General features: G+C 52.0%; 1 protein-coding gene across 1 annotated transcript; it reads left to right on the top strand.

The window, feature by feature from the left end:
- The first annotated feature begins 1245 nt into the window (after positions 1-1245).
- Positions 1246-19251, top strand: KANK2 (KN motif and ankyrin repeat domains 2). The gene is made up of 11 exons (XM_042782653.1): positions 1246-1282; positions 1563-2753; positions 10521-10661; positions 10757-10859; positions 11702-11941; positions 12542-12629; positions 13203-13422; positions 14173-14315; positions 16058-16258; positions 16337-16426; positions 19198-19251. Exons 1-11 carry the CDS (start codon positions 1246-1248, stop codon positions 19249-19251), a joined length of 2508 nt encoding a protein of 835 aa, XP_042638587.1.
- The last annotated feature ends 1797 nt before the right edge of the window (positions 19252-21048 follow it).

The raw sequence follows: 21048 nt of genomic DNA, 5'->3' as shown, positions 1-21048 counted from the left end.
ACGTAGAGACACAGAGAGACAGAGACGTGGAGAGAAGCAGAGAGACAGAGACGTGGAAAGATGTGGAGAGGCACTAAGCAAGAGATGCAGCAAGTGTGAACGCCGGCCAGCCACCCCTGGAGTCCCAGCCTGCCTTCATGCCCGACAGGTGTCCTGCCTGGCCCATCCTCCCAGGTACCAGCAGCCCTAGCTCCCATGAGCCTGAAGGGACCCCCTCTGGAGGCAGGATGGGCTGGGCCTCCGCAGCAGGGCGGCTGGAGGTCAGGCAGCGGAAGGGACTGGCTGTATTCAGGCAGAGAGTGTTGGGGATCAGAGAGCCTTGGCTGGCCTCCAGGGCCTAGGTTGGGTTAGTGAGAAGCTCTGATTGTTCCTCCCTTCTGCAGCCTTCGGGCACCCCCTCTTACTTCCTCCCCTATTCCCATGACTTCCTGGGCCGCCCAGCCTCTATTCCTGCTGCACCCCCACTGTGCCCCCAAGCCCGGACGTGTCCTGGGGGGGCAGGAAGTTCTCCTGTAGCCCGGCAGCGAAACTGTTTATTTTTAGAGAAAATTGTTTCCATAAAGGGGAAAGGCTTCCCTCTTTGCTGCCTCTCCCCACTTTCCCTACTGACACCCCCAGGTCTGGCCTGATCTGGCTCTGCATGGGGTCTCTTGGGGTCCCCTACTGGTGCTGTATCTCTTTTTGTTTCTGTCTCCTCAGATTCTTGCAGGAGGGCTGTTCCCCATTAGCATCCCACTCCCCTGCCGACCTCAGCCCCCGTCTATCCCATGGCCAGCCCAGGACTGGGCTGAGGGTCTGGGGGAGGGGGTGCAGGAAGGGTGGGGCCCAGCAAGCTTAGGTCCCCCAGCTCAGGAGGCTCATAGAGGCGGGGCTGTGGGACAGCTGGAGCCTGTCCAGGGGCTGGACAGATGTGCAGGCGGGCGAGGTTTGATTTCTTTGTTCCAAACCGAGGCTCCCTACCCCTTACTGAGGCCAGGCAGGCGTGTGTGTGTGTGTGTGTGTGTGTGTGTGTGTACACACATACATCTGTGAGAGGGTCCCAGGCCTGGATAGGAGGCTCTTATCCCAGGAGGAAGGGTACAGGGGGCTGACTGGGGGGCAGCTCACCTCTCTTCCTCCTGCAGTCTCTTCCTGATACCCCACTCTGTCATTTCCCCCTGCCTCAGGTGAGCTTCAGCTGGTGCTGCAGGCAGTCTGACTCACAGTCCTCTAAGTGACTCCCAAGGAACATCTGCTGAAAAGAGGATGGCCCAGGTCCTGCATGTACCGGCCCCCTTCCCAGGTCAGGAGTCTGGAGGGGATGGAGGGGATGCCTTGGGAGTGTGAAGGGGAGGTGGGGCCCTACTCTAGGGGTCTGTGGGAGGAAGACAAGACTGCCCAGGGGTTTTAAGGGCAGACACAGCTCTGCCCTGAGAGAATGAAGGGGAGACATGGTCCTACCCTGGGGGTCTGGGCTTGGGAAGCCACAGGTAGTTCACAGGTTGAGAGCCTGGTGGGCTTAAGTCTTTGCTGTAGAAGGAAGACAGAAGCAAGCATTCAGCAGGCATTTCTTTCCACCCCAGGGACCCCTGGTCCAGCCTCCCCGCCTGCCTTCCCTGCCAAAGACACTGACCCACCCTACTCTGTGGAGACACCCTATGGCTACCGCCTCGACCTGGACTTCCTCAAGTATGTGGATGACATTGAGAAGGGCCACACCCTGCGGCGGGTGGCCGTGCAGCGTCGCCCCCGCCTTGGCTCTCTGCCCCGCGGTCCCGGATCTTGGTGGACATCCACTGAGTCACTCTGCTCCAATGCCAGCGGGGACAGCCGCCACTCGGCCTACTCCTACTGCGGCCGTGGCTTCTATCCACAGTATGGCGCCCTGGACAGCCGAGCAGGTGTCAATCCACGTGTGGAGCGCACCCTGCTGGATGCCCGCCGCCGCCTCGAGGACCAGGCCGCTGCGCCCCCCAGCCTGGGCTCCCTGACACCCAGTGCAGCCGGCTCAACAAGCTCCTTGGTGGGAGTGGGGCTGCCGCCCCCAACGCCACGGGGGTCAGGACTGTCCACGCCGGTGCCGCCCAGTGCAGGACACCTGGCTCACGTGCGGGAGCAGATGGCGGGTGCTCTGCGGAAGCTGCGGCAGCTGGAGGAGCAGGTGAAGCTGATCCCCGTGCTCCAGGTGAAGCTCTCTGTGCTGCAGGAGGAGAAGCGACAGCTCACAGTCCAGCTCAAGAGCCAGAAATTTCTGGGCCACCCCACAGGGGCCCGGGGCCGTGGCGAGCTCTGCCTGGACCTCCCTGAGCCCCCCGAGGACCCGGCGGCACACGAAACCCGAAGTGTGGGCACCTGGGTCCGCGAGCGGGACTTGGGCATGCCTGACGGGGAGGCAGCCCTTGCTGCCAAAGTTGCTGTGTTGGAGACACAGCTCAAAAAAGCGCTACAGGAGCTGCAGGCAGCTCAGGCCCGGCCACCGTTGGTGTCGGACAGCCCGGTCCGTGCAGACACTGTCCGGGTGGTGGAGGGGCCCCGGGAGGTGGAGGTGGCGGCCAGCACAGCCGCTGGAGCCCCTGCACAGCGGGCCCACAATCTGGAGCCCTACGGGGCAGGGCTGCGGGCCCTGGCTACATCTGGCAGGGCCGAGAGCCCCTCTGTGTTCCGCAGCCACGAGGTGGTGGAGACAGCGTTCCCAGCGCCTGCTGTGCCCACTGGTAACGTTCACATGGTAAAGAAGATCAGTATCACAGAGCGTGGCTGTGATGGGGCGGCAGGTGAGTGATGGCGGGTAGGGGAGACCAGCTGGGTCCCTCCGAACACCAGGGCACAGCCGTGTTCTGGCTTCCCACCAGACAGACCACTCACCGCAGCTCTTGGAGCCTATCTTTCCATTCACAAAGAAGAATTGTGCTGTTGGCTTCTGGGCTTCAGGGGCCATGCAGAGAAATTTGGTTTCTGTTAAGTACTGGTCCTTGTGTCTGGCATGTTGCGCAGTCCCCAAAACTGTTGTTTTCTGGCCTTCTCTATTTTTTCAGTAAGTGGCAGGAACCAATGCCAGCACAGTTTAAGCAATTAAAAGGGTATGTGTTGGTTCAAAGGAGCTCTGGTGGCATAGTGCCTAAGGCAGTTGACTGCTAACCAGAAGGTTGGAGGTTCAAACCTACCAGCCTCTCCGCAGAAGGAAGACTGGGCAATCTACTTCTGTAAAGATTTACTGCCTCGGAAACCCAATGGGGGTCGCTGTGAGTTGGAATTGACTCGATGGCAGTGAGTTTGGTTTTTTATTTTGTGTTGGTTCATGTAACTTAGAGACAGCTTTAAGCATAGTTGGATTCAGGTGCTAGGATGTCATCAAGAATCTCACCTGTCTTCTTCTTCTGTCTGCCCTGGAGGCTCATCTCTCGGGCAGGCTTTCTCCTTAGGCTGGCATCTAGCTCAGTAGGGAGGAAGTCCCCTTGGGTTCAGATAGTGCCGATAAAAATCCCAAGGATGCCTCTCATTGGCTGGCTTGGATCATGTGCTTTTTGCTGAGCCAGCCACTGCTCAGCCCCAGAGCCTGAGGGTGGAATAGCCCCACCCAAACCCTGTGGCCTGTAAGGGAGGAAGGGGGGCTTCCTGGAGGAAGTGCTGAGTCTTCATGCCAGGAAAGGGGATTCCGGGTGTGCAGAATGTCAGCTGCCCTGACACCACCCCTGGAGAGACGTGCCAGAATAATTTGTAATAATGACAGCTGTTATTTATCCAGCGCTAGCCGGGTGCCAGGTGTTGTGCTAAGTGCTTTGTCCACAGAGGAGCTAAAAACATGGGCCCTGCAGCTAGGTGACCTGGGTTCAAATCCAGCTTCCTGCTGTGTGACCGTGGGCAAGTGGCTTCACCTCTTTGGGCCTCAGCTTCCCATTTGTGAAGTGGCATATAATAAATTCCGTCTCTGGGACCGTTGTGAATTAACACACACAGTAAGTGCACAGTCAGTGCTTGTTGTGGCTGCTGCTAATTTTCAGGCCAGCCATGTGAACAAGGGAACTGAGGCTCAGAGAGGAGGTTCACTTGCCCTGTGTCACACAGCCAAGGCAAGATCTGAACCCACATCAGCCTGAACCTGCAACAAGGCTCAACGGTGAGGCCCAGGTCCTTGTCCCAGCCTCTGATGACTGGTGACCAGTGCCCTGCAGAGGGACTGGAGGGTGGGGACCAGCTGTGTTTTTTGCCTCCCCATGTTGTTCCTGGCTGGCTCCAGACATCACCCTCTGTTCTGTGTCCGTCCCAAACACCCGGCCCTGTGGCTCTGGTCCCCAGCCAGGGGCTCCACCCAGCCCAGCCATGGGACACTTGAGAGGCAACTTTCATTCCAGACCAGCCTCCCAGGGCACCCATGGGGCCTCCTGCCTGTAGGACACTCAGACTTAACAGTGTCCACTCCCCGTGCAGGCTGCACTCCTGAAAGTTGTTCTTTTTGTCTCACTGAACTAGCTGTAGCCAGCCCAGTCTCTGCCTTGGGCTGGAATTGGATTGTGGTCATTCAATATCTTCTTATTCAACCACTATTTTTCAAGTGGTGAATATGTCCCAGACTCCTCTAGCCTCTGGGGACCCGGCATTGAACCAGACTAATGAAAGCCTCTGCAATAAAGACAGACTATGTTGAAAAAGTGAAGAAACACAACTGCAAAGAATAAGTGTTTGAAGCAAACACAACAAGGGCATGGGATGGGTGGCAGTTGGATGGGGTGGTGGCGTGAGTTCAGATCCTGGTTTCCCTGCTCCTTGAGTCTGTGCCCTTGAGAAAGTTTTTTGTGCCTTAATTTCCTCATCAGCAAAACAGAGGTCTTGATAGCCCGTATTTAGAAGATTGATGTGAGGCTTAAGTGCATTAATTTGTGTCATGTGTTCAACATACTAGTAGCGGTAGCAGATTTCCAAAGGGTGATTCTTTGCTTCTAATAGCCTTTCCCAAGAGCATCTTTGAACCAAAATGTGAAAGGAGAGAAGAAGCCAGGCATCAGCCGACACAGAATGGAATGGAGGACAGTTCCCAATCCAGGGCCCAGCGAGGCCAAAGGCTTGAGCTGAGAAAGACCTTGGGCTCTCAAGGTGTTGCACAAGTGGAATGTGTGAAGCTGGGGTTAGTGAGGTGGGGAAGAGGGGAGCCTAGGATTCAACAAGTACTCGGTGTAAGTCTGTAAGTCCATGTGCTCAATGGGTAAGTCAGGGAGGACTCCCTGGAGGAGGAGGCAAGGTGGGGGTGAAGCCTCATTGCCATCTAGTGAAAACCAGTTGCTGTTGCGTCAGTTCTGACTTCTGGGGACCCTATGTGTGTCATAGTAGAACTGTGATCTGTACGGTTTTCAGTTGCTGATTTTTCCAAAGTAATTGCCAGGCCTTTCTTTGGAGGCTGAGCGGGCTGCAACCTCCAACCTTTTGGTTAGCAGCCAAGCTAACCACCTAGGACCTCCTCTTGTTTTACTTTGTTATTTTTTCCCTTCTTTCCACCCTGTGTCCTGGGGGTTGGTAAATATTCCGGCTTCAAGGAGTCTCTGAAGCAAACTCAACTCTGCCTTCAGTAGTGAGGCTCTGTGTTCAGCAGAGCAGGAGTTTACTCACTGCCGAGAAGGCCAGGCAGGGTGGGAGGCAGGCTCTCCTCTCTGGCTGGTGAAGGTAGGTGGGACCAGCAGAGGCTTGGAGCCCCCACAAAGCCTGTCCGTGCCCCAAGTGCCACAGGAAGGGTCAAGGGGAAAACGGGGCAGCTGAGTACAGATGCTGCTGGCATCTTTCCAAGGCTTTGAAATTTCCTCTGCTCTTATTTAAAACCTGTTCCTTTAAAAGCTGTTCATGTTCTTGGTGGAAAGTTTGGAAAGTACAGAAAAATCTAGGACAAAAAAACAAACCCCCCCGCAAACCCACTACCCCCAGATGTAGCTCTTGTCGATGCTTTTGCTGCTTGCTTTCTCAATATTCAGTGCATAATATAGCAGATATTTTTCAAATCTGCCATCCCCAAGTTGACAGAAGCTGCTATTTCTCTTGTATTTTATTTTTAAAAGTACTTTAGCAGCCCTTCCTAAATGTCAGATGTTATTTGATGACTTTTCCTTATTTCAGTTCATTTAAACCTCTGGTGTTGTTGTTGTTGTTGTTTGCCATCGAGTCGGCCCGGACTCATAGCGACCTCTCCTTGGGTTTCCAAGGCAGTATCACTACAGAAGTAGAATTGCCCAACCTTCCTTCCGAGAAGTGGCTGGTGGGTTTGAACCGCCAGCCTTCTGGTGAGCAATCAAGTGCCTTAGGCACTATGCTACCAGAGCTCCTATTTAAACCTCTAGCAACCCCATACCTGGAGTGGTGCGTTTTATTCCCATTTTACAGATGAGGAAGCTGAGGGCACAGGGAGGTTAAGGAATTTGTTCAAGGGCCTCCAAGCCAGAATTTCAAAACTCCGTCTTTGATCCCCATTTAACATCCCGGGAGCATTTTCCTACCTTGGTAAAAATAATTTGGAAACACGATTTATTTGTTGACAGCTGAGTCATTTTCTGATGAGAGGCGGTGGGGGAGGTACGTGACTAGCCTGTGCTGGGCCATCTTGCTGAGTCTGACTTTTCTCCACTGTAAGTGATGCTGCGCAGACATCCTTCCAACAGAACCCCTTGAGTCTTTTGATCTGTTTTCTCAGGGCAGGTTTCTGAAAGGACATTTTTGAGGCCTTTTTGTTACCAAATTGCTTTACACCCCTGTGGTAACCAGAAGGCTGGTAGTTCAAACCTACCAGCCACTCCTCAGAAGGAAGATTGGGCAGTCTACCTGTATAGAGATACAGCCTCAGAATCCCAAGGAGGGGTCGCTATGAGTCAAATTGACTTGACAGCAGTGAGTTTGGAGTTTTTTTTGTTTGGTTCCTGTAACTTCACATGCTTACCATGCCGTGTGGGTGAATGATTATAAACATTTTTAAAAATTTCTTTCAAACTTGAGAAACCCAAATTGAGTTGGATTAGCAACCGTCCTAACCTTCGTCTGATCTCTACACTTACAAAAACTCACTACCGTCAAGTTGGATCCAACTCATAGCAATCACTCCTTGGGTTTCTGAGGTTGTATCTCTATGGAAACAGATTGCCCAATCTTCCTTCTGAGGAGTGGCTGGTGGGTTTGAACCGTCAGCCTTCTGATTAGCAGTCAAATACCTTAGGCGCTATGCCACCAGAGTGTCTGTCTCTACACTGGGAGTCGGTAAATATTTTTGACTTTCTGGGCAGTATGGTTTCTGCAGCAAACTCAGCTCTGCGGACTGTAGCGTGAGAGCAGCCATAGACGGTATGCAAATGAATGCCTGTGGCCCTGTGCCAATAAAACTTTATTTTGGACACTGAATTTCAATTTCATATCATTTTCATATGTCACAAATGATATTCATCCTTTCATTCCCCCCCAGCCATTTAAAAACGTAAAAGCCATGCCCATGGCCATAGTTTGCCAAGCTCTGCCATGTGCCGTTCACATCCCCATCATAATCCTACCAGCTCCCATGTAAGGTTTCCTTCCAACCCACCTTCCAGAAGCTTATTTAGATACTTGAGTGTCCTTAAAAATATGCTGTGTGTGTTTAATTTCCTTAAATGGTATTGTGCTTAAAAAAAAACCTTGTTCTGTTCCTCATTTTTTTCTTCTCAACGTGCTCTTTGTAAATCTGGTTTGTCACATTTATTGGCTATGTAGGTTTCCACCTTAGGCACTTTTCTTTTCCAATCCCCTGTGGTGGCACCGGGATGACTTCCAATCCTGTCACTATTAACAGTGCTGAGGGCATCTTCACACGTCCCCGCTTGACCTCAGGATTACATTCCCAGAAGTGGGGCTGTTGGATCACACAGGACACACAGACTTAACTTCATTCCAAATCTTTTCCAGAAAGGTTCTACACTCTACAAGAGCCATGCTTTGGTCTGAGTTGCCTATTTCCCACCATCCCCACCATCACATGCTTTTATCCAACTTTCTAATTTTTTAACTACCTGGCGGTGATAGAAAGTGGTATCTCCTTATTGTTTAAATTTGCTTTTCTCTTGTTTCTGGTGAACTTGGACATTTCCTTATATGCTTAGTAAGATTCCTCTGTGAATCACTTATTCATTTTTCTTTGGGTAGATTCCAGAAGTTACAGGCATATTCCAGATTAGGAGTTGGCAAACAGTGGTTCTTGGGCCAAGTCCAGCCCACTCTGCCTGTTTTTGTGTGGCTCACAAACTAGGAATGGTTTTTACGTTTTTAAATGGTTGAAAACTATGAAAGGAAGAATAGTTTTTTAGCATGAGCAAAATTCTATGAAATTCACATTTTTTGGAACATAGCCACACCCAGTCCTTTCTGTATTATCTGAGGGTGCTTTTGAGCTACAGCAGCTGGGGTGAGTATTTCCAACAGACTGTATCGCCCACAAAGTCTAAAATATTTACTACCTGGCCTTTTGCCAAAAAAGTTTATTGACCCCTTGCCCATTTTTGATATGGTGAATATCTTCTCCTAGTCTGTTTTCTCCTGTCTATTAACTTTGTGAGATTTTTTTAACAAAATAAAATAGGAATCTTTATTTTGGATACACTCAAAGGCATCATATTGTGCTTGGAGGAATTTTTGAAAGGAATCTTTTACTTTCCTGAGGACTCTAATATTCTGTTACAATTTCTTCTATTGGGTTGGTTATACCTTCATATTAATCCTTCAGATTTTTTTTTTTTTCCCCAGTAAGGTATAAGGTGGTGGGGATCTAGCTTGATTTTTCTCAGGTGGATTACACCACTTTTTCCAACACCGTTCACCACAGAATTCATCCTTTCTCATCCTTCTCCACACATGGGACCTGTGTTGGGTCCTCTCCTGTGCTCCCTTCATCTATTTGTTTCTGTGACAATATTCCACTGTTTGATAACTGTGGTTTTGGAATATGTTTTACTCTCACGTAGGCCGGGTTTCTGTCTCTGTTCCTCTTTGGAAAATTGTCTTAGCTCGTCATGGACATTGATTCTTCCATAGACATTTTGGTATCACTTTGCCATATTCCCTTGTGGAATAATGATATACTGCTTGTTCATTTGATTATTGTTTGTTGTCGTTATTTTGGAGTTTCAATGTCTGTCTAACCTTGACCGCCTATGCTGCAAAAGTGCCAGCCAGTAAAAGCAGGGCCTACTTCGTCCATGGGCAGGATGGGCCTGAGGCGGCCTCCTTTTTTGATCCTCCCAGGAATTTCAATCAGAAGCCCCTGAGTTTGAGCACAGATCGAGACAGTGAACTTGCCCGTCTGCCTCCTGACCCATTTCATTTGGCCACTCAGGGAGTGTGTGTGCTTGTTAAATGTGAATTTATTGCCAAAGTTAAAAAGCCAGCAGCTCCCCAGCCCTCCCTGTGAGTTAGAGCCCCAGCCCGGAATCGGCATGGGCTGTTCAGAGTGTCGATGGCTTAAATGTCCACCATGGACCCGCCCTGTCTCCCCATTTTTTCTGTGGCGTCCTTGACTCCCCTCCTCCTTGTTGAAGTTGAGGAAGTAGTTCCTGTGTATGTCAAAAAGTATGTTAACTGTTAGGGAGAATTAGAATTAATTGGCCTTCAGAGTCTGTGGCCAGTGGCAGGAAGGGGAGGTCCTTCAGTGAGCACTCTTGGGGCTGTGTGCCCAGGATGCTGTTTATCCTCAGACCAACTGGGTGGAGTTTTAATTTTAATTTTTTAATAATCCTATTACATCTTTTGCCCAACCCAAGCCCAACTCATTGCCGTCGAGTCAGATCCAACTCATAGCGACCCCTTGTTGGGTTTCTGAGGCAGTATCACTACGGATTACCCAATCTTCCTTCTGAGGAGTGGCTGGTGGGTTTGAACTGTCAGCCTTCTGGTATCAGTCAAGTGCCTTAGGTACTATGCCATACCTGTACCTACTTGATGTTAAATAAAGAAAATGAGGCTGCCCTCAAAGTGATAGCCACAGCATAACCCTGCTTCTGTGAACAAAAGAAATTATAGTAACAATAATATAGCAAAATTTGGTTTACAGTTTTCTGGAATCAGCAAATGCTTTTTGAGTGCTTGGGATGCAGAGGTTGTTCTAAGCCTTAAGAACTGTCATCTGCCTGAGGCCCAGAGAGGTTAAGTGACTTGCCAAGGTCACACAGCTCCTATGCGGGGAAACTTAGCTTCGTGTCTGTGTGGGAAGCACTGTGCTTGGTTGTGATCAAACCTTGTATCCAGAGAATATGAGGTCCAGTGTCGAAGGTGGAGTACAAGCCAGGATTGTGGGGTCAGAGGGTCTTCTGCCCCAGCTGTGGGGCAGGTCACAGACCAGGGTTGGAATCGTGTTCTGCTGTTTGTTTACTGGGTGACCTCAGGCAACCTTTGTGCCTCAGTTTCCTCCTTTGTAATAACCTTTCCCCATTGCAGGCCAGGAAGTCTTAATGAGGTAACGCAGAAAGTTCTGGCCCCAGAGTGTGTTCCACAAAGTTAGCTGTTTATACTGTTGTTACCCACAGCAGACGCCTCTTGTCCTACCCCTCCAGGTCTCAAACGGGATTGTACAGAATCATCCCTGTCACCCCCAGTGTCCACAGCAGCCTCCCTGGCACAGCCTGAGAAGAACGTAGATGGGGTGCCTGCCAGGCGAGCAGCCCCATGTGAGTCAGAGGAGGCTGAGGGTGCAGGTAAGTGATGGTGGCCACAGAGGAGGCTAGGGCACCAGGAGGCCTGGGCACAGGGTCACTGAGAAGGACCCTCCCGATGCTCCCTTTTCCCCCAGGCGGGCCCCAGGCAGGCGTGCAGTCCATCATGAAGGGGAAAGAGGAGCCCACGGACCCAGCAGCCCACCAGAAGAGCCTCCAGTTTGTGGGGGTCAATGGCGGGTGAGAGGACCCCCCCCCTCATACTCCCCACCCTTTTGTTCAACCCTCCTATTTGCTCCTTGGTGCACTCCCCATGACATATGGACTGAGTGCCCGCCCTGAGCCCCTCCCTTTAGTTAATTAATTTGCTCACATCTTAATAGCTGGATGAGGAAGCTAAGGTGTGAAGAGGCTGAGTACCTGCGATGAGGTCCCACAGGGACCCAGGAATCTGCCCCAGGGGCCTGGCTGCCGAGCCTGCAGTGTAGCCTCTGCACTGTCCCACCCCTGAGAGACACAAGCCTTGACACCTGTTCCTGACAGAACCCCTGGTGCAGTGGGAGGGGGGCAACATTGACAGGCAGCTCCGACCTAGAGTGATGGAGCAGTGATGGGGGGATGACAGGCATTGTGGGGCCACAGAGGAGGCACTCGTGGGGCCAGGGAGTCCAGGGCCGCTCGATGAAGGAGAGGCGTTTAGTCTTTGTCCAGAGGCAGCAAGAAGCCTAAGAGGGTCCTGTTCACAATGGGACAAGGGTCTGAATCAGTAACAACTGTATAAGGGACAAGGGACAAGGGGCACCAAAGTGTAGACCATGAAGGTGAGAAGCCACATCCCTCTCCAGCTCCCTCCAAGCAGGGTCTACATCACAGCTCATGTTTATTGGGCACTTGCCGTGAGCTAGGTGTACTGTAAGCCATCTCCCGGCAGCCCTATGAGGTCAATACTGCTGTCATCTCCACTTAACCGACGAGGAAACTGAGGCCCAGAGCGGGCTGGTTGCCAGTGCCCCCTGCTCTTCCTCTCCATGTCCCATCCCGTCCGCTGCATCTCTCCCCGCCCGTCCATCCTTCCTCTCCAGGTACGAATCCTCATCCGAGGACTCCAGCACAGCAGAGAACTTTTCAGACAACGAGAGCACAAAGAGTGAGGCCCCAGAGCCCGAGAAGAGGGTTTCCAGTGTGGCCGAAGCCCCCCAGCTCAGGCCTGCAGGGACAGCAGTGGCCAAGACCAGTCATCAAGAGGGCCAGCTGTCTCAGGAGTCCCAGGACATGCTCACGGCTGAGGGAGCATCGGGGTCAAACGTGGAAGAGGAGAGCCGGTCAGTTTTCTGGACGGGAGGGATTTAGGGTAGGCCAGGTGTTGGTGACCTCTACCTCAAATCCCCACTATTGAAGCGCCCTGAGCGAACTTCCCATCAGTCATATACACCTTAGTCAGAATTTCTCCTTGGTATCTGAAAGTCTAGAAGTTTTGATAAAGGGCCTGATGGGGGCAGTGCAAGCTGCTGTGATTAGGATTTAGGTGACAAAGTTTATCCTAAACCACCCACATATCCTACCTTCCCATCCTGCTTTTGTCTCTTTTTTCCCCTGATGAAAACTCTGCCCTTTGGAAAATTATTTTCCACCTGTCACTGACCACTTGGAATAAACTGCGGCCTGTGAGTTTACGTTCTTGTGGGCTCTGTGTGTTTTCCACCTCTGCCCCTTGGGGTGAATTGTAAATGTGTGTCTCTGGTGAAGGGGGTCTGAGGGAATGTGTTAGCTAAGGGTCTTGACTGATTTCCACCATTCGGAGAACCTCTGGCCGACTGTAGGTACCGTGGTGGGAAGAGTTGGGTCCACCTCAGTACCACAGGTGGACGTGAGGAGGCTGAGGTGGTGCTCCAAAACTAAACTTCTCTCTCGTTTGCCGACAGGATGGAGCTAAGCCCAGACCTCATCTCTGCCTGCCTGGCCCTGGAAAAGTACCTGGACAACCCCAATGCCCTCACCGAGCGGGAGCTGGTACAGTCAGGCCTTGGGCTGGGTACCCGCCCCCCAACTTCTCCTCATCCTCAGTATCTTCCTTTGCTTTGTAGGGGTTCTGGGATTGAAGCCAGGAACTTAGGGGTTGGGTGGCAGCTGAGTCACAGGCCTTGGAGAGGAGCCAGGGAGGTGGGGAGGGGGCCGAGGATGACGCCTGCAGGCCAAGCCTGGATCTCTGTGGTTCCTGTTCCTTCCGGGGCTTGAGGGGGGAAGCTGTCCATGTTTCCCTCTGGGGACAGCTACACTTACCTTCAAAGATTTTGTCCAGAGGGAGGTGTCCATGCTTCTATTGGAGTATGTTTGGGACTGAGGTGTCTCAACTTCCTTTCGAGGATCTAATCTGAGATGGAGGTGTCCACACTTCTTTCTGAGGCTGTCTGTACTCCAGGGGGCTCATATGTGGTAGGATGGGGTGTCCACACTTTCCCTTCAAGGGTCTTGTTCAGGACAAGGTTGTCCACACTCCCCTTGCCTTTAAGGGCTTATCCAGCAGGGGTGTGGTGCCCTCCCCTGACCCGCCTCTTCCCCACACCTGCCTGATTTTGTGTCCAGAAAGTGGCCTACACCACGGTGCTGCAGGAGTGGTTGCGCCTGGCCTGCCGCAGTGACGCACAACCTGAGCTCGTGCGGCGCCACCTGGTCACGTTTCGGGCCATGTCAGCGCGGCTGCTGGATTACGTGGTCAACATTGCCGACAGCAATGGCAATACTGCGCTGCACTACTCCGTGTCTCATGCCAACTTTCCTGTGGTGCGGCAGCTGCTGGACAGTGGTGAGCCAGGCGGGCCAGTGCGGTGACAAGGGGACTGCTGGGGGCAGGGGCAGGGGGCTGGCTACCACCCTGAGTCTGAGGGGAGAGATTCTGCCCTCCCAGTCTGAAGGGGGAGATACCGCCCTCCCAGTCTGAGGCAGGGTGACATGGTCCCTACCTTTAGCCCCAGTGTGGTGAAAAAGGCAGGCATCATGGTCTTATGGACAAGATGTGGCCTTTCCAAGGGTCTGGTATAATGGAGGTGACAGCTTTAGACCCTAGTCTGAGAGAAGACTTAGAGAGATGTGGTCCTCAGTTAGGCAGGAGAAACTTGCCCTTCCCCAGTCTGATGGGGACATGGCCTGTCAGTCTGATGAAGGAGAAATGCACCAGTCTGAGGGCTGAATGGATCTTCTAGATTAATGGGGGAGACACAGCTCCTACTGTCAGTCCTAAATGTGGGGACCCAACCTAAGGGGCCCCCAGTCTGATGGAGGCAGCACAGCCTCCACCTGTTGGAGCCCCTAGTCTGTGGAGTTGGAGATCCCTGGAGAAGAATGGGGTCCTCAGTCTGAGAAAGGGGAGATATAAGGCCACACAGTGAGGGAGGGAGGCAACATGGTGCTCATTGTGGTGGGATGACACAGAGTACCCAGTCTAACAGCGGAGACACGGCCTGGTGCTCCAGGAGCCTCCCCCAGCCCTGAGGCGGACCTGGCCAGCTTGGATGGGGTCCGAGGGCTCATGCCCACCTTGCTCCGCCCCACTCAGGTGTCTGCCAGGTGGACAAGCAGAACCGTGCCGGCTACAGCCCCATCATGCTCACTGCCCTGGCCTCTCTGAAGACCCAGGATGACATCGAGACCATCCTACAGCTCTTCCGGCTCGGAGACGTCAATGCCAAAGCCAGCCAGGTATGGGCTCATGGGCCTTCATTAGGTCTTATGGCTGGGCCCCAAGCCCAAGCACCTGGGAATCTGAACTCAGGTGCTCTAGCTCCAGAGCACCCCTCCCTTTGTCTTTCTTTTCAATTGTGGTAAAAATATATACATAACAAAACGTCTGCAATTTCAACCCTCTTTACCCTACAGTTCAGTGACATTGCGTTCATTGTGTTGTGCAGCCATCATCACTGCCCTTTTCCGAGCTACTTATGACTGTTGACAGAAACTCAGGGCCCCTAAGCAATGATTGGGGTCGCTATGAGTTGGACCCGACTCGACGGCCCCTAACAACAACAACAAGAAGCAGTGACTGCCCAGCCCTTCCCTCCCACCCGTTAACCACTAATGAACTTTGTTGTTGTTATGTACTGTCAAGTCAGACCTGACTCATAGTGACCCCTCCTTAGATTTCCAAGGCAATATCACTATGGAAGTAGGTTGCCCAACCTTCTGAGGAGTGGCCGGTGGGTTTGAACTGCCAGCCTTCTGGTTAGCAGTCAAATGCCTTAGGCACTACACTACCAGAGCGCCTAAACTCACTGCCATTGAGTCAGATCTGACTCATAGTGACCCCTCCTTGGGTTTCTGAGGCAGTATCACTACAGAAATAGATTGCCCAATCAATCTTCCTTCCAAAGAGTGGCTGGTGGGTTTTGAACCACCAGCCTTCTGGTTAGCAGTCAAGTGCCTTAGGCACCATACCTCTGTGTATTTGTGTCTTTCCTAGAAGTCAGAGCTCCTTCCAGGCTGCATCTCATTCAGGAACTGCTTGTGGAAATGGGGGTGGGAGGACACGTGAGTCCCCACCTTTTCTTGATCCAACAAACACATCCCTTGTCCTTCTTGGTCAGGCGTTAATCAACAATGAGGTTGACTAGGCTGGACGCTGGGGACTCAGACAGACACACACAGGCATAGTCCACCTTCCTGCTGTTCACTAACTAGCAGGGGAGCCCCAGCAGGCGTGAGCATTTCAAGGCAGTACAGGGGCTTGGGCCAGGTTTGGATTCTGGGGGCTACAGGAGGCCACCAAGGAGATTTTAAGCAGAAAAGTGGCATGCATGGCCTGATTCCTGGTTTGAAAACTCTATCCACTGCTGTGGGGGACAGTGTGCCAGAGAGTGGAAGCTGGAGACCACGGGTGAGACTAGGCATGGGCCATGTTGTCCAGGCCAAAGAGAAAGGCAACCAGGACCAGATGGGGACTGCGAGGAGGGAGGGATTTGCAGCCACCTAAATGAAATGAAGGAAAGAAATGGGGCATTGTGATGGGGTGTGATGGGAGCAACCTTGCTTGGTTTTTATTGGTTTATTATTTTTAGAGGTTTAATTGACATACAGAAAAATGTACAAATTTTAGCTCCTAGATTCTTTTTTTTTTTTTTTTAAAGCAAGCTTAAAAGTTAGTTCAAAAACTTACATGTGTGAGTTAGGAACCTGCTTTAGATGGGAGGAGGCACAGTCAAGGAGAGCTTCCTGGAGGAGGAGACATTTAAGTAGCGACCTGAGGGGTTAGAAGGAGCTGCCAGCAGGAGGCAGCGGGACCAACAAGTGCAAAGGCCCAGCAATTGGAAGGGTGTGTACATGTTTGAGATACAGGAGGCCAGTAAGGGAGGGTGTATGTTAGCATCAGAGCCATGGAAGGTTCTGGAGCATGGATGACATGCCCCGAGGCCTGTGTGGACCATGAGCCTGTTCCTTCCCTTGCCTAGGCGGGGCAGACAGCCCTGATGCTGGCAGTCAGCCACGGGCGGGTGGACGTGGTCGAAGCCCTACTGGCCTGCAAGGCGGACGTCAACGTGCAGGACGACGATGGCTCCACGGCGCTCATGTGTGCCTGTGAACACGGCCACAAAGAGATCACCAGGCTGCTGCTAGCAGTGCCCAGCTGCAACATCTCACTCACTGACCGAGTGAGTACCGCCCAGACACACACCTGGGGAGAGTGGGAGCACTGTGCGGGCGACCTCACAGCAGCACATGCTTTGCAGGACGGGAGCACAGCCTTAATGGTGGCCTTGGATGCCGGGCAGAGTGAGATTGCGTCCATGCTGTACTCCCGTATGAACATCAAGTGCTCGGTGAGTCAGACCCAGGCAGGGAGTGGGGGCATCTGGGCAGGGACTGAGGTTCATGGGAAGCTGATGGTACCCCAGTGGGCACGTACCAAGGACTTTACAGTCATCTGCCATTGAACATTCATGGGGCCCCAGTGAGGAGATGAGGCCTGGAGCTTGCCTAGTTGGCATAGGAATACCGGAACCCGGATCTGTCTGCATCCAAATTCACCTTCTATATGAATGTCTTAGTTTTCTGTTGCCTAAGGCATTTGACTGCTAACCAGAAGGCTGGCGGTTCAAACCTACCAGTCACTCCTAGGAAGGAAGATTGGGCAATCTACTTCTGTAGTGATACTGCCTCAGAAACCCAAGAAGGGGTTGCTGTGAGCTGAATCAACTCGACAGCAGTGAGTTTGTTTTTTTTTTTTTGCTATAACAAAAATACCACAAGTGGATGGCTTTAACAAACAAACAAATTTATTCTCTCACGATTTGGGAGGGAGGTGCAGGCTCGAGGGAAAAGCTTTCTCTCTCTGTTGGCTCTGGAGGAAGGTCCTTGTCTCTCCTGAGCTTCTGCTCCTGAGTGATCTTCACGTAGCTTTGGCATGTCTCTTCCTCCATCTCTGCCTGCTTGCTGGCTTGTTTTAATCTCTTTAATACCTCAAAAGACTCAAAAGAGATTAATTTAGAACACACAGCACACTAATCCTGCCTCATGAACATAACAAAGAACACTTTCCTAAATGGGATTGTAACCACAGGCATAGAGGTTAGGATTTATAACACGAATTTTTTGGGGGGGACACAATTCAGTCCATTCACAATGCCATGAACATTCACTCATTTGACAGATATCTACTGAGTACCAGCTGTGTGTTAGGCCGTTCCAGGCCTTGACAGTCACAACAGGGAACAAAACAGAAAGGTGTCTGCCCAGGTGAAGCTATAAGCAAATCAGTGATTAAGAGCCAGGTGATGGGAAGTGCTGAGGTGAAATGGAAAACAGTGAGAAAAAAATCAGAAAATAGAAACAGCCACTTGGAAGATGAGGTGGGAAGCTCGGGAGTAAGTTTATGTTAGTGGGGGAGGAACGACTCAAAAGGAGGGTGAGAATGGTTGCATGACTTGAAGGATGTTACCAACATCTCTGAATTTTACACGTAGAAATGGCTGAATCGGTGTGTTTTGCAATGTATCTTTTCAACAACTCCACAAATTATTTTAAAAATAACACAAAGCATCAGCAAGTGATAGGGGCTCTAGTGTAGGCCTCAGCGAGGGGCTAACAGCTGAGCAGACCTTCTGAGGAAGTGAGGGAGTGAGTTGAGTGGCTATCCAACCAGGGAAGCAGCCTGTGCAAAGGCCCTGAGGCTGGACCGTGCCTGTCTGGTTGAGGAGTGCCAGGGAGACCAGTGTAGCTGGAAGGAAAGCAGGTGTTGAGGAGGATGGGGAGGTGATGGGACAGGTCATGAAGGACCTTGGGGGCTGCAGAGAGGACTTTGGCTTTTACTGAAACCACGTTGGTGTGTTGAAGGCCCCCAAGAAGTCTTCATAGCAAAGAAGCCTAATCTATAAGTTTGTCTAACCCAGCATTCCTCTTAATGAGCACAGAAATCTGGGGCTTTTAAATCATACCTGTTAGCAAAACACTCTTCCAGGAAGCAACAGGAGTGTAATGTGACTCACCGTGTGGTAAGGGCCTCCTGTCTGATGGACCGCCTGCCGTGAGTGATGGGTTGGACTCCCATTCATTGCATATGTCCTGTTGTTACTCCTGTTTTCCAGGTGGGGAAGCTGAGGCTCAGAGGGGTTATTACATCTCAGGTTCAAAGGCTCACAGCTGGGAAGGGTCAGAGGCACAGGGTCTATCTGACTGGAGAAACTTGGACAGGCAGGGTCACTGTCCCTCAGTCTTCACCCTGCCCTCCTGAGGCATATTTGGGACTGGATTCAAGAGTGGCATGGTGGGTGTTGGCCACAGTGATAGGTTATGGGGCGGCTGTCTCCCCCTGGTCTCTAGGTTTGTATTGCAGCTCGGAAGTTTTCAGACTTCACCCTTCAAGGCGTTAGGGCAGCTGGCCTCAGCCTGGTGCTGCCAGGGATCAGCTCTGGACCCGTGGGGCCTCACCTGTAACATGGGAGTGATGGGACTGCTGATGTTCTCAGCCCTCCTGTTCTCTGACCTGGGGTCCTGTCCTCAAGGACTCCTGAATGACAAACCCTAACGCCCCCATCATCGCTCACCCACCACCCTGGTCCCCGGCTCCTACCATTATCCCCTGCACTCTGTCCCCAGAGTTGCCACGGTCCTGAGTCCTCCTCTGCTTACAACCCTCCATGGCTCCCACCTCACTGGGGGTAAAAGCCCAAGTCCTCCCCATATCCCACCAGGCCCTGCACAATTGCCCGGCCCCTCCTTGCCTTCACTTCCTCTCTCTCTTTCCCCCTTGTTTCCTCTGCTCCTTCCTGTCTACCTCAGGGCCTTTGCACTTGCTGTTTCCTCTGCACAGAGCATCCTTCCCTCAGACCATTCATGGCTAACCCCTCGGCACGGGGGTTCAGGCGTCAGCTCAGACGTCACCCTCTCTAACCCACTCCATCACTTCTTCCTGAGGAAAATCCTCTACTGCCTTTATGCGTTGACTTTTTCATGGCATCTCCCCCAGAACTTCGCCTCCTTGAGGCCCAGGACTGCACCTCTTGCTTACCACTCCCTGCCACTTCCACACAGCTGGCACCTCGCAGATTGGTGAAAGAATGCCCAACAAAAGGATTCCTGCTTCTCATTTCAGTTTGCCCCGATGTCGGATGACGAGAGCCCTGCGTCTTCCTCTGCAGAAGAGTAGCTGTGAGGGCGCTTATGCCTCCCCTCGGGCCAGTCTGCCCTGGAGTGAGCCCTCCCTGGTCTGCCCCCACAGCCCCTCTCCTCGGCCACCCCCCATACACACTCTCTAAGGCCCTGGTCTCCATGGCAAGTGGGTTTCTCCCCTGCAGCTCCAGGCATGTTTTCCCATTACCCAGTTCAGAGCAGCCACAGCACAGACTGGAACTAAATTCCTGTATAAATTGGCGCCAGTGGCTGATGCTGGGGTGTGACTTTTATGAACACTCAGAACAATAAGCTGGCAATTGTGGATGGAGGACAAGAGGGAAAAAAAATAGTATATTTTAAAATCATTAAGGGAGCCAGGGGGTCATATTATTTGTTGGCAAATGGAAGAGTCACTGGAATTGCATAGCCTGAATGTTATTACGCACGAGTGGCTTTCTTCCCCCCATGTTTAATTGTTTGCTGTATAATAGTCCACTCCCTACAATTTTCTTGGGGGGTGCGGATTTTCTTCTGTTCTCTTTACAAAAGAGATGCTGTCCTTGTCCCCAAGCAGAAAGCTCTGTGCCTTCTCATTCTCACTCCCCCACCCCCTTTCAGGTGGGAGCCCAGAGACCCCTGCAGCCAAGACATACGAGCCTAGGGGGCCCGGGGACCTATAGGAAATCAATTAATGTCCAGAAATCACCAGAAACCCACCCCCTCCCTGCACAGAGGCCTGCCTTAGCAAACAGTGATTTTCCTAGAAAATTCTGTAGGCCTGCAGACATGCAGGACATGAATCTGGTTCTCAGAGAGGCTGCCCCACTCCTGGGCCCAGAGCTATGGGGAGTGTGGCCGCCCTCTCACTCCCCAGGGCTCCAGAAATTCTCTCCTCAAAGGAAAGAAAACAGGGCATGTGCCTGCTGGCGAAGCACAGGGCGAGGCCAAGAGTCCCATGTGTGTTCGATTAAAAGTTGGCTGCCCCCACAGGACTCCCAACGCAAACTTAAAGAGACAGGGCTTTGCCGAAAACCAAACAAGGGCAGCTGTTTTTTCCCAGCCGAACAGCTTCCAGGGCTGCCTGGAACAAAGCCCATTGGAAACGGAGCTCATCTGGGAAACCATTTCCTCCGTGGCCTGTTTTGTCCCCAGAATCTGAAGATAGCATTTCTTCCTGTTCCTTTCCTTTGTGAACAGGAAAAGGGAAGGATTCTAAAACCATTTGCCGTTAAGTCTACTCCTGCTCACGGAGCCCCCTGTGTGTCAGGGCAGAACTGGGTGCTCAGGCTGATTTGTTGTCCTAAATCGATCAGCCAGGCCTCTCTACCCAGGCACCTCTGGGTAGACTCAAACCCAGAGGTTAGCCGCTGCGCATTAACTGTTTGCACCAGCCAAGACTCTGGGAAGGATTCAGGGCCTCCATTGTGCCTGTGACCATAGAGTAAGATCTCAACCGAATCCACGTCGTGCCCCTCACCCCGTCACAGCCAGTTCTCAGCTCAGCCTTCAGGGCTTTGGAGCCAAACCTCAACAGGGCAAAAGTAAGCTCTCAAAGCTTACACACTCATTCAGTAAAGCTAAATGCTGGCTTCTCTCCTAGAAAAGTAGATTTCCTTGGCTTCGTGTAGCCTGGCTTGCTTTGATTTTTATTTATGGGGTGTACCTAAGACAAAAGAGCTTGGATGGGCACACGGGACACACAAGGTCGTGTGTTAGCGTGTAAATTGGAGAGGAAGCAGAGCCAAGCCTGGAGGTGTGACCTCTTGTGTCTGATGGAGCCTGAGGCCTCGGGCAGCTTTCAGAAGCGGTACAAGAGTTAGCTCTCCAGCCA

Source organism: Orycteropus afer, unplaced genomic scaffold (genome assembly GCF_000298275.1).
Source record: "Orycteropus afer afer isolate SDZICR_OR568_19922 unplaced genomic scaffold, OryAfe1.0 scaffold00402, whole genome shotgun sequence".
NCBI lineage: Eukaryota > Metazoa > Chordata > Mammalia > Tubulidentata > Orycteropodidae > Orycteropus > Orycteropus afer.
The sequence above is the reverse complement of the archived record's forward strand: the minus strand, read 5'-3'. Positions and strand labels throughout refer to the sequence as shown.

Bases quoted from the DNA above. Each gene is read 5' to 3' on its own strand.
- KANK2 (XM_042782653.1), top strand. From the start codon at position 1,246: ATGGCCCAGGTCCTGCATGTACCGGCCCCCTTCCCAG. The intron at 10,662-10,756 runs GTAAGTGATGGT...CTTTTCCCCCAG, and splicing joins AGAGGAGGCTGAGGGTGCAG to GCGGGCCCCAGGCAGGCGTG. The intron at 12,630-13,202 runs GTACAGTCAGGC...TTTTGTGTCCAG, and splicing joins CCCTCACCGAGCGGGAGCTG to AAAGTGGCCTACACCACGGT.